The sequence below is a fragment of the Scyliorhinus canicula genome, chromosome 20 (assembly GCF_902713615.1).
Source record: "Scyliorhinus canicula chromosome 20, sScyCan1.1, whole genome shotgun sequence".
NCBI classification, from domain to species: domain Eukaryota; kingdom Metazoa; phylum Chordata; class Chondrichthyes; order Carcharhiniformes; family Scyliorhinidae; genus Scyliorhinus; species Scyliorhinus canicula.
In genome coordinates, this window is record NC_052165.1 from 80619550 (window position 1) to 80638219 (window position 18670).

Here is an 18670-nt window from a genome sequence, read left to right on the forward strand (position 1 = left end):
GTGGGTACGGCGTCTATCTGGGAGCGGGTGGAGGCGGCTTCGTGCAGGGGCTCCAGCTTGGAAGCCCTGGTCACGGCTCCTCTACCGCTGCAGCCGGCCAAGTACACCACCAGCCCGGTAGTGGTGGCGACCCTGCGGATATGGGGCCAGTGGAGGAGGCATGTAGGGGAGATGGGGGCATCTGTCTGGGCGCCAATCTGCGACGACCATCGGTTTGCCCCGGGAGTCCAGGGGGAGAAAGAGGCCGATGTTTTGGCCTTTGCTTCCCTGATAGCCCAGCGACGAATATTATTGGCATGGAGGGACTCAAAGCCCCCGAAGACTGAGTTGTGGCTTACGGACATGTCAAGTTTCCTGGGTACGGAAAAAATTAAGTTCGCCTTGAGGGGATCTGTACAGGGGTTCGCCCGAAGGTGGCAACTTTGACTTCTTTGCGGGAGAGTGAGCGTCAGAAGGCGGGGAGGGGGGGGGTTGTAGGTAGAGTAGAGTAGGAAGGATAAATTGGCGGGTAGTACCGGTGGGAGAGGAGCGGGCTTGTGCAGTATGTTACGACTGAAGTATTGAATGTACGTGGATGTTTGCACATTTTTGCCTTTTTTGCTTTCTTTCAGGCAGCTTGTTGTTTATAGTCCAGCCCTGTTTTCACTCTCATGGAGGGAGATATAGCAGAATATGTCAATGTTTTTTTTTTGTAAATTTAGATTACCCAATTACTTTTTCCAATGAAGGGGCAATTTAGTGTGGCCAATCCACCTACTCTGCACATTTTTGGCTTGTGGGGGCGAAACCCATGCAGACACGGGGAGAATGTGCAAACTCCACACGGACAGTGACCCAGAGCCGGGATCGAACCTGGGACCTCAGCGCCGTGAGGCAGCTGTGCTAACCACTAGGCCAAGAATATGTCAATGTTAATGATGCTGAGACTACTGATGGGACTGTCTGGTATTATAGCAGAAGAGCACCAAACCCGTTACAGTTTCTTTGTTATATTGTAAGTCTTCAATTTCCAAAATGCGTGATTGAGTTTTTCTCATTCTCAGGACAGCGAGTCTTCCCAGCGACGGACGTTGTCTTCACAGAATCTTTCTTCCAAATGGTGCTTCCTTGATTGTGAGTAAATGGAGAAGTGTAGCAAGTGCAATGTTATTCCTCCTTCTTTCCTCTTATTCTTCTCAATCCGTGAGTAAGGATACCGCCATCAACGAGACTTCATTGTTGTTTGATCATTATCCTCTAAATCAATGAATTAGGGTAACAGCAACAAGGAACATCATAGACGTTATCGTTAATATCAACTTATTAATTCTTTATTCACTAACCATGAAAACTAGGCTACAATACCTATATGAGCTGAATATAATGACTGCCTGAATTGTCTTGGTTTTGAATAGTTTCCTCCACTGAAATGCCCCCAAAGCAATGAAGACACCCCAAGGCTTAATGTAATCTTCAATGCTAATCTGTTTGTACCTCATATAATTGAATCTCCCAACTGTCAATGTCCCAGGCAATGTCAAACTCGGAGGTGCGACCCGGGTGTCGGGAGGGTTGCAGAGCCGTCTGACACGGCGCTCCCAATCACGCAAATCCACGCGCAACAGCCGCAACATAGAACATAGAACAGTACAGCACAGAACAGGCCCTTCGGCCCTCGATGTTGTGCCGAGCAATGATCACCCTACTCAAACCCACGTATCCAACCTCTACCCGTCACCCACCAACCCCCCTCCCTTAACCTTACTTTTTAGGACACTACGGGCAATTTATCATGGCCAATCCACCTAACCCGCATATCTTTGGACTGTGGGAGGAAACCGGAGCACCCGGAGGAAACCCACGCACACACGGGGAGGACGTGCAGACTCCGCACAGACAGTGACCCAGCCGGGAATCGAACCTGGGACCCTGGAGCTGTGAAGCATTTATGCTAACCACCATGCTACCGTGCTGCCCCTAGGCAGGCTTTTAATAATGCCGGCTGCGAGTGGCCTTTAAAATGGCCAGGAACAGATAAAAAACATTCGGACACACTGCGCATGTGTGTCCAATCATCGGTGCGTATGTGCAAATGCGCACTGATGATTGGGCACGCAAGCGCAGTTCGGCCAAATTTTTTTTTTTACATGTTCGCAGTCTTTTTTTTCAAGTTCGGGGGGAGCAAAGGGACCATTGGGGCCAAAGGGACCCAAAACCATCTTCATCATTTTTGTCAGCAACAAACATGGTCAGAGAAAATGGTGGTTCACGCAGGTCGGTCGGCGTGGGTCGCACAGGTCGGCCGGCGTGGTTCGCACAGGTCGGCCGGCGTGTGTCGCGAAAGTCGGCCGGCATGGTTCGCACAGGCCGGCCGGCGTGGGTCCCGAAGGTTGGCCGGTTGGTAAAAATGGGTCCCCGGAAAAAAAGTTTGAAAAACACTGGTCCAGACAATGCTCGTCCCTCCCAAGCAGAAAATGTGATCCAGGCACGGCTGACTTCCTCCTGCTAATATACCCTTGAACGTTGCTCCACCAATATCATTCTGACCAAATACAAGCGAAAACTTGATGTGTCTTTCAAACTCTGGCTTTGCTTCCAAACAACAACAGGCCCACAGAAAGTGTTGTGTGTGCTGACTACAGCTGTCACTCCCGGTTAATGCACCAAACTATGATGTATCTGAAACCTTCGCAGGGAGAAATTCGCCTTGTGGCCAAAGCACGCATTCCACGCATATCCAAACATGTCCCCAGACATCCAATGCTGCAGGTACGCTGCAGCATCAAACAGACATGCTACTACAACTTCCCAAAGGCTGGGATATTGTGCCCAAGTGGGCCAGCCTGGTGCTGGTCAGATCTAGACCATGTGGGTGGCGACCCAGCCTGATCCTCGAGCTCAACAGGCCAAACCATCTTTGTGTCCCAGGGCACGTATTCCAACTTCTTCTAGGCCTACCAAAAAATTCCAAGGTCTTGTGTTTGAGGGTCTCCCAGACATCGCTTCAGCAACTGCAGCCTTAGCAGGAACAGGCCCCGTTGAGAAATCATGAGCCCTCGTACTTCTGTTTCTCGGTCCATTATTTCCCACCTTTAGCACCTTTAGCACCAGCCAGATTGCAGGATAGAAACACCCACCAGCCCAGTCCCTGCCTGGGACTGGCAGAACCAGGAACACATTCACTTCGCTGGGTAATGTTTAGGGGGACTAATATCACCCAATCTAATTTCAAATTGCTCTTGCAAGGCCCCAACACCGCTCATCACTGGTGCTCAGTTCCTCCCCCCCCGTCAAACCCTTATGGCTTCCGGGCCCTCATCCGGCACAAAGAGACCGCAGTCCACGATGCGCTCTGCAGTTGACCAATCATCGTGACCACCAATCACCAACCATGGTTCTGAATCGCGTGACCCTCATTGCTGCACCCAACCCCCCCAGCTGCTGCTCAACATACGACCCCATCACCACCAAGTGTCAACTGGTGCCCGTTAGTTGCCCACTATATGCCCATGTCCACATGGGTCTCTCCCCCACAACCCAAAGATGTACAGGGTAGGTGGATTGGCCATGCTAAAATTTCCCCTTAATCAGACAACTAAAAAAAAAGTTGCCTACTATAGGAAACCATCACCGCCAATTGCCACCCGTCTGTTGCCAACATGTGACCCCACCTCTGTTTGTCTTTTTGACCCTTTCAGTATCAAGAGTCGGGGCCCCCTCAAACCCAGGTCCTGGTGTTTTGAATTTTGTGGAACCCCCCCCCCCCATCAATCTCCCAGGGCTTGGGCAGGACGAGGTGGAACACAGGACGCGTTTGGCATACGGCCTCAATTTTCATATTTAAAGAACCTGGCACCTGTTTCAGTCCGGTCACTGGGGTTAGGTACGTTTTGGCGCGGCCGTTGTGGCGCCGGCTGTTTTGGCGCCCGACGTTTTGGCCATAATAACATTTCTTTATTTGTAAATTAGCCTCAGTTGAGTTGGCTGCTGGTGCGGGTCCGCTGTCACAAGTGTTTCGTTCTATCGACTGTAGTTGTTAATGAATGTTTGACAGACATATCCCAAGCTAGTCTACCAGCCATTCCTAATATATCTGCTTTGAGGAGAATGATAAGCAGAAAGCGTAATTATGTATTGAACAAAAACTAAAAAAATTTCTGTCGTCTGCGCCCAAATGGCCGCACCAAATTGGCTGCGCCCAATTGTCCCATGGCACCCAAACGGCTGCGTCCAAACGGCCGTGCCAAAACGGCCGCGCCCAATTGTCACATACTTTGTCACTGGATGACTAAACTTTTTCCCAACCAAAATGGCGTCCATCACAGAGCAACGTGGAATTCCAAGGTACTACCCATGCAGTTTCTAAGCGACAAATTTATCCCCCAGTTTGTCTCAAAGTTTCAGACACACCAGCCAATACTGATAAAGTTCAAAAGTATAAGAGGGCAACTTTAATCCTTGCCCATCGATTTCCTGGTGGATCCTGTGCCTATCCTGAAATTATCCTCAAGTAAGTGGTAAGGCCACCCGCCTGTCGCTCTTCAGTGCTTTCTCGAACAATCTCTCAGCCATCAACTACATCTTTGCTGCACATTGTGCCGCTTATGTCCCCCCCTGTAGGGTCCAATCTAGGTCAGTGGATGGAGTGCTGTTCCCATCTGGGATAGGATTTTGAGGATGGCAAACGGAATGCCCCCTGCCCTTTAATGCTCACTTGAGCATTGATTGGCAGTGAGCGGGACCTCCATCCTCCAATGGAAGGAAGCCATGCCCGTGAGAGCTATCAGGAAGGATGTGCTGGCCTTGGAAAGGGTCCAGAGGAGGTTCACAAGAATGATCCCTTGAATGAAGAGCTTGTCGTATGAGGAATGGTTGAGGACTCTGGGTCTGTACCAGGTTTATAAGATGATCAGGAGAATAGATAGAGTAGACAGTCAGAGACTTTTTCCACGGTTGGAACAAACCATTACAAGGGGACATAAATTTAAGGTGAATGGTGGAAGATATATGGGGGATGTCAGAGGTAGGTTCTTTACCCAGAGAGTAGTGGGGGCATGTAATGCACTGGCTGTGGAAGTAGTTGAGTCGGAAACATTAGGGACCTTCAAGCGGCTATTGGATAGGTACATGTATTACGGTAGAATGAGGGGGTGTAGATTAATTTGTTCTTAATCTAGGACAAAAGTTCGGCACAATATCGTGAGCTGAAGGGCCTGTTCTGTGCTGTACTTTTCTATGTTCCATGTTGTACTCGTTGGAGTTTAGAAGGATGAAAGGGGATCTTATTGAAACTTACAGGATACTGCAAGGCCTGGATAGAGTGGACGTGGAGAGGATATTTCCACTTGTAGGAAAAACTAGAACCAGAGGACTAAAGGGACGATCCTTTAAAACAGAGATGAGGAGGAATTTCTTCAGCCAGAGGGTGGTGAATCTGTGGAACTCTTTGCCGCAGAAGGCTGTGGAGGCCAAATCACTGAGTGTCTTTAAAACAGAGATAGATAGGTTTTTGATTAATAAGGGAATCAGAGGTTATGGGGAGAAGGCAAGAGAATAGGGATGAGAAAAATATTAGCCATGATTGAATAGCGGAGCAGACTCGATGGGCCGAGTGGCCTAATTCTGCTCCTATGTCTTATGGTTTTATGGTCAGTACTTCAACCTGCCCAGGCAGAGCGCTGCAGTGGCCAGAGGCGGTACTGTTGTGCTCTGCCTGTGGCAAAGTCCCAGGGCCTTTGAAAAGGTAGGCCCCGGGGTTCCCGGGGCGGGGTAGGTTACGTCAGGGAGTGTCGGGAGGGGCAGGTCAGCAGGTAAGCCAAGGTGTCAGGGTGACCCGGAGCTCCAAAGGCCTGGTGGAGGAGGGCGCCCCAACTCTGAGGGGGCCTTCAGAGTGATCCACCCACCCCACCCCTACCCCACCCCAACCAAGATGGGAAAAGATTTAATGTCCCTTCCCACACTGATAGCACTTGCTCCTGCCAGCCTAAAAATTGAGGCTGAGTGGGAACAGGCCCCGAAGCGGCCACTTAATAGGTGAAAGGGTGGGTTTCTCGCCCAAGTGAGAAATTGTGTATGGGTTTGGGCGGATGGGATTTCCAGGGAATCCCATCCATATCTCACACTCACCCCATCCTCCCTGCCTCAGAACCCACCTTGGGGGGAGTGTAAAATTCGGTCCCTGGAGTCATGAGTCTGGTCACAGTGGGCGAGTGTTCTAATGACATAGGCGGGTTGGTGAGGTGGGGTGAGATCTTGGAGGTTATTCGATTGTGTGTCTGCGGGTCATCAGATCCACTGATTAGAGTCCCATAGACTGGGGGGTCTGATCAAGGTGAGAGGGCAGTCTGACCTGTGGGAGGGGGGCTCCGGCTGTTGGGTGGGAAAGGTACAGGGTTGCTTGTTGGCTGGGATAAAGGGTTCCTGCTGTTCCGAACCGCGAGGTGGTTGGGGGAGAAAGGGGGCGGTAAAGGTAGTATTTAGCTGGTCCAAACATCTCTCAGCTGCAGCCTCCCCTGAGTGTGCAAATCAACAAAAAACATTTTTTAAACACAGCCTCATGAAAAAATGAAATAACAGAACCACATCCAGGTAGCAGCATTTCTCAAAGGCTCCTTAGGCTGTACATTGCAAACCCACAACCACTGCCTTCTAGAAGGACAAGGGCAGCAGATACCTTGGAACATCACCACCTGAAGGTTCACCTCCAAGTCAGTCACCATCCTGACTTGGAAATATATCGCTGTTCCTTCACTGTCGCTGGGTCAAAATCCTGGAACTCCCTCTCTAACCGCACAATGGGTTTACCTACACCGCTGGCAGCAGTTCAAGAAGGCAGCTCACCACCACCTTCTGAAGGACAATTCCGAATGTGCAATAAATGCTGGCCCAGTCAAGTGGCGTCCATGCCCAGTGATAGAATAAGAGAAAGGTTAGCCCTCTGCCCTATCAGTGGGAGTCACTGGCCCCACCGCAAACACTCCTCTCCTACCTCTCTCTGTTACAACCAGAAATCGGTGCATGTGAAACCCTCCTGCTACTCATGACAATTTCACCCCCATCATTACATCCGTCTTCAATCTACTCCTCTGCTTACATTGAAGAGAATAATTCCAGCCAAAGTAATTTTGGCAGCCCAAAGTATTTCCGGGAAAGAGTTCCCTTAGTTTCTGTCTTTTGGTCTTTATTTTATTGATATTTCTTTGGTACTTGTTCTTCTCGGTTAGTTCTGTCTGTTAAGTTTCCATTTAGTTTCTCAAATTAATATCACTTGCATCTTTGCCGCTGTGTTTCACACTAATCTTCCTTTTCTTCAGCAACATCTTTGGACCGGTTCTATCGCATTGACCGAGCCCAGGTAAGAGACGAGAACTAGCAGTGCCCCAAACAGATCAAAGGAATGATTTCTTCACACAGAGAGTGGGGTGAGGATGCGGACTCGCTGTCACATGGGGCGTGGCAAAGCAACTGGCATTGGTGTATTTAAGGGTGGCCTGGTACGGTAGTTTCCAGAGGGTGGGTAGGAGAAGGGAGCGTCTCGGACATTTACAAGGAACTTATGGGGTCAGAGGAGGTGCAGACCGAGGAGCAAGTGGGAGGAGGAGCTGGGAGGAACGATAGAGGATGGTCTATGGGCGGATGCATTCAGTAGAATCAACGCATCGCAACATGTGCCAGGCTCTGCCTGATACAATTTAAGGTTGTTCACCGGGCTCACATGACAGTGGCCCGGATGAGCAGCTTCTTTGGGGTGTAGGACAGGTTGGCAAAATGTGCGGGAGGACCAGGGAACCGTGTCCACATGTTCTGGGCTTAGGGGATTTTGGCAGGGGTTTGTAAATGTCATGTCCACGGTGTTAAAAACAAGGGTGGCGCTGAGTCCAGAGGTGGAGATTTTCGGGGTGTCGGAAGACCTGGGAATCCAGGAGAAGAAAGAGGCAGACGTTCTGGCCTTTGCTGCCCTGGTAGCCCGGAGACGGATACTATTATCTTGGAGGGACTCAAAGCCCCCGAAGTCGGAGACCTGGCTATCGGACATAGCTAGCTTTCTCTGTTTGGAGAAAATCATGTTGGCCTTGAGAGGGTCAATGTTACGGTTTGCCCGGAGGTGGCAACCATTTGTCAACTTCGGGGGGGGGGGGTTAGTTTAGCTTAGAGTAGGGGGTTAATAAAGGTGGGACCTGTAAGGGAGGGAGACGGCTTTTGCACTATGCTTATAGTTTCCTGTACATTGTTTATTTTGTTGTTATAATACCAAAACATATCTCAATAAAATGTTTATTTTTTAAAAAGGGTTCGATACAAAGACCTGGTACAACTTTAGGGGGAAAAGAATAGAGGCATGGCGGGGTGGGGAGGGAGGGTGGTAACGGAGGGAAGAGGTAATTGGAGCGGGAGTATGTTCCGAAGGAGCATAAATACAGCCATCAATCAGTAGGGCCACGTTTGTGCTGTGTCGACGTAATCCTAATCAATCCCAGAGACAAAGAAACAGTTTGGACCAATATTCTTATTTTCCCGTTTTACTGGATGGGATTCTCCAGTCCCCCAGCCGCCTGTTTCTCCGCGGCCCGCTGGCCGCTGGCTGGAATCTCTCTCCCTACCATTTGGCAATGGGAATTTCCACTGAATCCACCCCACGCTGCTGGGAAACCCACGGACGGGGCTTCACTGTCAGCGGGAAAAGGAAGTCCCGACGGCCAGAGAATTCCAGCCACTGTCCTTTCCTCTGGGAAGGGGTGAATTTTATAGCGGCAGAATATCACGTCAAACTAAACGTCCAATGGCACCTCATCGCCAGAAACCTGGGCTGTCCCGTGGCAATAATACACTGGAGGGTGAGGACTGGGACTTCCTCCCCTCAGGGATGGTGACCAATCTCAAGTCCTGGCAGCATCAGAAGGGAGTAGTGGCCACTGATTGTATTGCAGTCAGACCCCAAGAAGGTGGATGGGACCAGACTTGGGTAAATCCAGGTATTCTATGGGGCACAACTGCAAGGTGGGGGGAGTGCATGGTAGGGGTGGGTGTGTGGTAGGAGGGGCAAAGGGGGATGGCACCATCATGCGTGGGGGTGCCTATGATGGAATTACAGCCCACTTAATCATCTCTACAGTGCAGGAGGAAGCCATTCGGCCCATTGAATCTGCACCATCCCTCTGAAAGAGCATACTGCCGAGGGCCCACATCCCCACCTGATCCCTGTAATCCCACATAACCTTCACAACCCTGGACACTAAGGGGCGATTTGGCATGGCCAATTCAACTAACCCGCACACCTTTGGACTGTGGGAGGAAACCAGAGAAGCTGGACCCACGCAGACACGGGGAACCACCATGCCACCCTGTCAGTATATAATGGATAATCTTTTCTCCCTTGTATCCTCCAGCTTCTTTGCATTCCTCTGCCCCGAACCTTAAGGTTTGCCAGGATTAAGGCGGAATGCTGGTTAGCACTGCTGCCACAGAGCGCCAGGGACCCCGGTTTGATTCCAGCCTTGGGTGACTGTTTGTACTTTCTCCCCATATCTGCGTGGGTTTCCTCCGGATGCTCCAATTTCCTCCCAGAGTCCAAAGATGTGCCGGTTGGGTGGATTGGCCATGCTACATTTCCCCTTAATGTCCAAAGGTTTGGTGGGGTTACTGGGGCGTGGGCCCGGGTAGGGTGCTCTCTCAGAGGGTCAGTGCAGACTCGACTGGCTGAATTACCTCTTCCTGCACTGTAGCGATTCTATGATTCTAGGGGGTTTATTGCTTAAAAAGCTCTCCAAGTATGCATTCTGACCCAGTTGGTAGAAGAGCTAAATAAACTGGGGTCACGGCTCCTTTTGGGGTCACGTTGGCATTAGGACCAGCCATGTTTGTTTTTGGCAGGATCCGCCTGCTACTCTCTCAATATTGGGGCACAAAAGGACCTTAACACTGATCTGTGAAAGACCCTTCCTGCCCACCTTTAGCCCGTGCGGTGAAACCTGATAGGCTCGTCGTCTTCCATCCGCCTTTCCCAGCGGATCGAAAAGTTGTGGTGAATGTAGTCCTGAAAGTGGGCCTAAGTGTAGGCAGGTTTCTTGATACCTTACCTGTTCCTCATAATATGGGGAACAGGTCGGGGTGGGCGGGAAGGTGACAGACTGTGCCCCCCCCCCCCCCCCCCCCCCCCCCCCTCACCTCAAATATGTCAACTGGGGCCATAAATTTTACCGCAAAGTGTGAAGAGGCTGTGGAATTCACTCCTGATGATTATCTTAATGGTTCAGGCAGAGGCCATGTTAGGATCTCAGAGAATCAACATCTTTTCCCAAAGATAGGTTTACGGTGAGAGAGGAGAGATACAAAAGGGTCCAGAGGGGCAATTTGTTCACACAGAGGGTGGTGAGTGTCTGGAATGAGCTGCCAGAGGCAGTAGTAGAGGCGGGTACAAATTTGTCTTTTAAAAAGCATTTAGGCAGTTACATGAGTAAGATGGGTATAGAGGGATGTGGGCCAAATGCGAGCAATTGGGACTAGCTTAATGGTAAAACCTGGACGGCATGGACAAGCTGGGCTGAAGGGCCTGTATCCATGCTGTAAACCTCTGTGACTCGATTTGCTTTTCCTGAAGCAATCGGGCAGTTTTCTCTTTGCCTTGTTAAGTCAATTCAAATCCCATTCATTTTAGTGTAGCTATATGTGGAGATCAGTTTGTAGCTAATTATTAATTAATTACAAGATATAATTATCGATGAATATCAATAATTAAGTGAGTTTTAATGAACAACAGAATGTCAATAATGACTGTTAATATTTAATTATACTGAAAAAGATAAAATGTGCATTTATTAATAATTGATTGTCAACAATTAAAGTATATTACGATATGGACCTTCTTTCTCTGACCCTCAGGAGCATCTCCACTTTGTGACAGAAGTTGCTCAAGACGAGCTCTTTATTTTGGACCCAGAGATAGTGACCATACAGAAAGCTGGGACGGCCCCTGGAATGCCAGACTTGGTGGTGGAGCCTTCCCCTGGGTAGGTCCCTCACTCATATGGAACCAACCTCCCACATACATAGAACATAGAATTTACAGTGCAGAAGGAGGCCATTCAGCCCATCGGGTCTGCACCGGCTCCTGGAAAGAGCACCCTACCCAAGGTTAACACCTCCACCCTATCCCCATAACCCAGTCACCCCACCCAACACTAAGGGCAATATTGGACACTCAGGGCAATTTATCATGGCCAATCCACCTAACCTGCACATCTTTGGACCGTGTGTGGAAACTGGAGCACCCGGAGGAAACCCACGCACACACGGGGAGGATGTGCAGACTCCACACAGACGGTGACCCAAGCCGGAATCGAACCTGGGACCCTGGAGCTGTGAAGCGATTGTGCTATCCACAATGCTACCGTGCTGCTCTTCCTCCCAACTAGTTCAGCCTCTCTCCTCCTCTGGGGTCGGGTGCCGCTCTGCATCTTTCCCAAGTGGCCATTTCTTTCACCTCCCAGCTGAACATGTAGAAGCTATTTGACCATGAAAGGAATCACAGCTGATCCCTTCCTTGGCTTCCTGATGATGCACATCCTCCTTCAGGAGCGAGAGCTGTGGCTAATCGTCACTTGCCCAACTTGCACGGACACCGAGGTCTGTTGTAGAACCCCCACTCTGTCCTGCCCGATTTCAACTGATTCAACGCACACCAGAAATGAAATTTGGAATCCTCTGGAGTGTATGGATATGCTGGCCGATGACCACCAGAGAAATTGGGAATCTCCAGAGGAATGGGGAAGGCTGAGCATCAGGCTTTACCACATTCAGATAACAGGTATAACCTCATGCAGGCACGCATATCATACCCACACACACTTATGCACATACCTAGACACGCGTGCACATCCACACATGTACATACACACATACATACTGATACATATACATTTATACACACGCCATGAGTAAACTCTACACATTGAAATTAAATTTTACTGTTTTATTCTGAAAATGGTACATTACTGATGGGTTCAACACAGAGTATAGAATGAATGGAAGGTAAGGGCCAATAGTTAATGTGAGGTCTACTTCAACACATTATCATCATAACCCCTATTTGCTGCTTCACGTAACTCTAATTCATCCATACTCTTTGCCTTAAATACTCCACGTGGTAGCAGATTAAACATTTTAACAAATCTCTCAATTGTGACATTTTTCCTGAATTGCCTATTGAGTGTATTAGTGATGATCGCACTTTAATGGCCTCTAATGGCAGCACAGTAGTTAGCACTACTGTCTCATAGCACCAAGGATCCGGGTTCGATTCCGGCCTTGGGTGACTGTCTGTGTGGAGTTTGCAAGTTCTCCCCCTGTCTGCGTGGGTTTCCTCCGGGTGCTCCGGTTTCCTCCCACAGTCTAAAAATGTGCAGGTTAGGTGGATTGATCATGATAAATTGTCCCTTAGTGCCTAAAGATATATAGGTTAGGTGGGGTTATGGGGATTGGGCAGCAGTGGGCCTAGGGACAGCGCTCTTTCAAAGGGTCAGTCCAGCCTCAAAGGGCGGAATGGCCTCCTTCTTCACTGGAGGAATTCTACCGAATTGTAATTCTGGTATCCCCATAAGTGGAAAATTCCTCACTGTGTCTACCCTTTAATAATATTTAACCTCTAACATGCCTTTAGATAATGTAACTTCTCTCTTTTCAAGTCTATCCCTCTCAAAATTAACCTCTGTGATTTGTTGACCCTGATGCCAAGATTTTTGAAAATCTAAATATATTACATCAACTACACTAACCTTATCATCTATTCCTGTTACTTCAAATAATTCAATAAGGTTGGTCAGCATGACGTTCCCCCTTGAATTCTATGCAGACTGTCCTTTTTATAGTTTCTAAATGTTTTTCTATCAAATCTTTCAATAAATATTCCATTATACCTCCTATCATTCACGTTGAGCTAACTGTTCTACAGTTAAATAATCATTAGTAGTAAAGAATTTGAGTATTGCTGAAAAAAGAGAAAGGCAGTCAAAGGTTTTTGGCTTGCACTCATCAGGAGAAGGTGCAAGAATACTGACAGTAAAGGGAACAACAATTTATACTGCATGAGAAGAGAACACAGATTGGTTGGCAAACTGGTGGCCGCACGACACAATGATAATGGGGCTATTGTCTCATCACAATAATAAATCTCTTATCAATCGGACCATAACATCGAGGATGTGAGGCAAGAAATAGCCCAGTGATGGGGAAATCTGAAAGCTATCAATTAAATTACTTGCCTAGGGTGAAACTAGTTACATTCAGCACATGTCAAGCCCTACAAGACATTGTATTAAAAAATAATATTTTCTGGTGACTTTCTTTTGAACAACAAGTAAACGTTTCATCAAATGGAAAGGAAGATCCCAAACTGCACACAGTGTTGAATTGACTGGAGTGGAGCCCATGGCACACAAACGGACCATATACTTGTGTGAGCAATTTTGAGAAGCCTGAGGATAGATAAGTCCCCTGGGCCTGATGGGATATATCCTAGGATTCTTTGGGAGGTGAGGGATGAGTTTGCAGAGCCTTTGGCTTTGATCTTTATGTCCTCGCTGTCTACAGGAACAGTGCCAGAAGACTGGAGAGAGGCAAATGTTGCCCCCTTGTTCAAGAAAGGGAATAGGTATAACCCTGGGAATTATAGACTGGTTAGTCTCACTTCGGTCATAGATAAATTATTGGAAAGGGTCCTGAGGGATAGGATTTATGATCATTTGGAAAGTTACAGCTTAATCCAGGTTAGTCAGTACGGATTTGTGAGGGGTAAGTTTTGCCTCACAAGTTTGATTGTATTCTTTGAGGAGGTAACTAAGTACATAGATGAAGGTTGAGCAGTTGATGTCGTATACATGGATTTTAGTAAGGCGTTTGATAAGGCGCCCCATGGTCGGCTCATGCAGAAAGTAAGGAGGCATGGTATAGAGGGAAATTTGGCCAATTGGATAAGTAACTGGCTATCACATAGAAGACAGAGGGTGGTGGTAGATGGTAAATTTTCATCCTGGAGCCCAGTCACCAGCGGCGTACCACAGGGATCAGTGCTGGGTCCTCTGCTATTTGTGATTTTTATCAATGACTTGGATGATGGAGTTGAAGGTTGGGTTAGTAAATTTGCTGATGACACCAAGATTGGTGGAGTAGTGGATGAGGTGGAGGGCTGTTGTAGGCTGCAAATAGACATTAATAGGATGCAGAGCTGGGCTGAAAAGTGGCAGATGGAGTTTAACCCTGATAAGTGTGAGGTGATTAATTTTGGGAGGACAAATTTGAATGCGGATTACAGGGTTAATGGCGGGGTTCTGAAGAATGTGGAGGAGCAGAGAGATCTCGGAGTTCATGTCCATAGTTCTCTGAAAGTTGCCACCCAAGTGGATAGAGCAGTGAAGAAAGCCTATAGAGTGTTAGCATTTATTAACAGGGGGATTGAGTTTAAGAGCCGTGAGGTTATGCTGCAACTGTACATGACCCTGGTGAGACCACATTTGGAGTATTTCTGGTTAACCCTGTAGTTCTGGTCACCTCATTATAGGAAGGATGTGGAAGCATTGAAAAGGGTGCAAAGGAGATTTACCAGGATGCTGCCTGGACTGGAGGGTAGGTCTTATGAGGAAAGGTTGAGGGAGCTAGGGCTTTTCTCATTGGAGGGAAGTAGGATGAGAGGTGACTTACTTAGGTGTATTAGATAATGAGAGGGATAGATGGAGTGGACGTTCAGCGACTTTTTCCTCGGGTTGATGTAGCTGTTAGAAGGGGGCATAACTATAAGGTTCATGGTGGAAGATATAGGAGGGATGGCAAAGGTAGGTTCTTTACTAGAGTGGTTGGGGCATGGAACGCACTCCCTGCTATGGTAGTGGAGTCGGACACTTTAGGAACTTTCAAGCGGTTATTGGATAGGCATATGAAGTGCACTAGAATGATTGGGAGTAGGTTGATTTGATCTTAGTTTCAGACTAGTTCAGCGCAACATGGTGGGCCAAAGGGCCTGTACTGTGCTGTTCAGTTCTATGTTCTATACTGAGGAGTAATAAAGTGAGATGGTACATCATGTGGAAATCAGGCGAAGGCAAGATCAGCACAGACATCTCCATGATCAAATAGTGCAGTAACACTCAGTCTTGCCTCACACAATAAGAATGACTCGTTGAGTAACTTGAAACAATACTCCAGCTTGATTCAGCCTCAGAAGCAGAGAAAGGGGGAGAAACGCAAGATGAAATAGGATTCAAATATTGGGTGGAATTAAGGAGAAATTCTTTTCTAATTTTTCTAGGAATACGGAGTTGTGGAACGGCTCCAGCAACAAGTGGATCGCGAGTGACAGCTGCGAATCTGAGTCCGGGATACAACACCAATGTGGAAGAGAGGCAGAAAGGGTGACCCATCAGAAACTCCGGTATAAATCCTTCACATTTAACACGGCACCCCTCATCCATCCACAATCTCAAAGCAGTGGCGGGTAACCGACAGCCGGGAGGCTAAATGGGGAACATCTGGTTCTGTGCGGCCCAGGAGACATTTGGTTGACCGTTGCCCATGCACACGGTTGCTGTATTCCACTGAATTCTGTCATATAGTTTTTCGCTACCAATATGACGGAAGTGAGACGCATGTAAAGCAAGGGCCAGTGAAGTGAAGTGCGTGCTGGCTGCTCACAATATTGAGTGTGAGAGCCGAGCGCTCCCTCTGCGTCCTCAGTGTAAATATTTATTTTGTTTTTACTATTTCAAGTTGATGGCGGTTTCCAATAATATACAAATGATTAAGCATTTTCCAAAATTCATTATGAAATATTCGACGATTATTAAATCTAATCTTATCTAATCTTATTCACAGGGTCATGGTCGGGGAACAAGTCTGATTTTAATCTTGCAGCCCACTGAGATGAAGGAGGGTCACTCATGCGGCCACTCGCTAGCTGAAGTTCCCATCACTGCTTTAATCCCTTCTTCACATTCATTACTCCAGAAATATTCTCTACACTCCTCATCTTGATAACCTTCCCCATGATCCTGATCTTGACAAGATTCCTCCACTTCTGATCCCACTAGCATTCCTCATATGCCTCATCTCGGCAACATTCCCATACTCCTGAATCTAAAAGTATTCCTCAGACATCTGATGCCAGAAACATTCCCCACACTCCGAATCCTGACAGCATTCCCTACCCCCCAATCTCAATCGTGTTTCCCACACATACAATCCTGACTGAATTCCCCGTACTCCAGATCTCCACAATATCCCCCACATCTCTCATCCCAACAAACGCACTACATTCCAGAACCTAACAACATTCCCCACACTCCCCGTGCTGACAACATTCCCCACACTCCCCGTGCTGACAACATTCCCCACACTCCCCGTGCTGACAACATTCCCCACATTCCCCGTGCTGACAACATTCCCCACACTGCCCGTGCTGACAACATTCCCCACACTCCCCGTGCTGACAACATTCCCCACATTCCCCGTGCTGACAACATTCCCCACACTCCCCGTGCTGACAACATTCCCCACAGTCATGCCCGGATACCATTCCCCAGATCCCTGATATTTTCCACAGTCATTTTCCCTGACCATATATTTATCCCAACACTCATGATCCCAACATTCCCAACACTCCTGATCTTGTTCCTACCACCCTGACACTGAGAGAGACACTGGGCGCGATTCTCCCAAAACGGGAGAAATCGTAAAGCTGCCGTAAAACCCGGGCGGGTTTGACGCCAGCCCCCCCCCTTCCCGACCGGGGACCGATTCTGGTCCCCGGTCGGGGCTAGCAGCCCGACGCCGTAGGCTCCGGCAAGACGGGCTTAACGAAAATCGTTAAGCCCGCTTGCCGGAGCTAGCGCCGGCTGACGCGTCATATGACGTCAGCTGCGCATGCGCAGTTTGGAAGACTCCAACCCGCGCATGCGTGGGTGACGTCATCGCGTTTTTGCGCGAAACCCGCGCATGCGCGGGCCGGGTTGCCCCTCAGCCGCCCCGCGAATGGATACTGCGGGGCGGCGGAAGGACAAGTAGTGCGCGGGCCCTTGCCAATCGGTGCCATGGTTATTAATAGCGAGTTTGTGACGCCGTTTTTACGAACGGCAAGACCAGGTGTGTTTGCCGTTCGTAAAAACGGCGGAAAGGGCTGGGACTTTGGCCCATCTAACAGCTGAGAATCGCTGCCGGCCGTAAAAAAACGGCGGCAGCGATTTGGGTCGGGACTTCGGCGGGGGGGTGGGAGAATAGCGGGAGGGCGGCAAAAATGTCGGGAAGGCCCTCCCGCTATTCTCCCACCCGTCGTGGGGGGCGGAGAATTTCGCCCACTGTACCTCCCAGTGAGGCACTTGTGCTGTAACACCATTGACCACTTAGCTCACCACCACAAGTCATTACTTTTCAAGAACTTTGTTACAGGAAACTTTGCACATTCCTGATTCCCAGAAACAATTTTCTTGTCTTCTTCTCTCCTCAGGCCTCCCTCATCCTCCGAGGAACAAGGTAATTCCTTCTGTTCAGCTTCTCTCAATAATCCCTTCGGGCGCAGGGTCCTGAACATTAAACATCCTGCTGCAGTCTTGGAGAGGTTCAGCATTCCCACCGCTTTTCCTGAGCTTCTCACGGCTGACCTCTTTCAGACTGGAGTGTGCGTCTGTCTTCCCTGAACTCCTCACGACCAGCCACTCGCTAAGAATTGCCCATCTCCCCGTTTCTCACGTGGGCAGAATGACTCAGTCAAAAGTGCCCCAGCAAAGGTGCTTTGAGCTGTGGAGAAATCCAGAAAGTACTTCACTGGGTTGGGGGTCTGTGAGCTGCCGAAGGAGCAGTAGCAAAGATTTCTGTTAAAGCTTCATTCGTTCGGGTCCAAGGCTCCTTTCAGACACGTGCAAGACATCGAGAACACAAATTCTTCTCCATTTTAACAGCATTTTATCTTTTAACTTTCTTTGCAACCTCTGCTGATTCTTAAAACCTGACATCCAACCTCAGCCAGCTGCTGACCTTTTCCTGAATAAAGAGATGGTCACAGATTTTATATTGTGAGCATTAATGATTTTGTAATAAAATTCTTTCCTGGGATGTGGCCGTCGCTGCCAAGGCCTCCATTTGTTGCCTATCTAATTGCCTTTAACAAGGTGGTTCGTAAACACCTTTCTTGAACCACTGAAGTCTGTGTAGTGTAGGTACACCCCAGTGCTGTTAGACAGGGAGTTCTAGGATTTTGACCCAGTAATGGTGAAGGAACAGTTATTTACAGTGCAGGTTAACATGCAAAGAAATTGAGTCCTGTTTTGGGCGCTTTTAGCGGGGTCTTTCCCAGCGCTTGTAGCACCGAGAATGACCCCGCTATCAAACGGGTCTCAGTATTTTTTTCTTCCGGCCTCAGTCGGGAACACCCTCGCCAAGGCCACAATGACCTCACTTCCTGCACTGACAAGCTGAGCACATTAGTGCAGGAAGAGATCGGGCAGCCATTTTTAATGCCTCAATCTCTCGAGCCCCTCGGATACCCCACCTCAGCCTCCGGATCTCTCCTCCCCCCCCCCCCCCCCCCCCCCCCCCCCCACTCTCCCCACTTCCCAAACTTGCCTCTTAAGGGGTCCTTGAGCCCCCTCTCTCCCACCTCTTAAGGGCAGGGCATGCCTGGGCCCAATCCCATTCCATGTATGGAATGATCTGT

At 48.8% G+C, this 18670-nt stretch overlaps 1 protein-coding gene across 1 annotated transcript in view; it reads left to right on the forward strand.

Annotated features, from left to right (window-relative positions):
- dgki (diacylglycerol kinase, iota) overlaps positions 1-18670 on the forward strand; it is a 228343-nt gene that overhangs the window by 174873 nt on the left and 34800 nt on the right. Inside the window, exons 24-28 of the mRNA XM_038781036.1 lie at positions 1044-1113; positions 7293-7333; positions 10858-10985; positions 15275-15397; positions 17465-17490. Coding sequence (XP_038636964.1) covers positions 1044-1113; positions 7293-7333; positions 10858-10985; positions 15275-15397; positions 17465-17490 — 388 coding nt within the window. The remainder of the gene's footprint in view (positions 1-1043; positions 1114-7292; positions 7334-10857; positions 10986-15274; positions 15398-17464; positions 17491-18670) is intronic.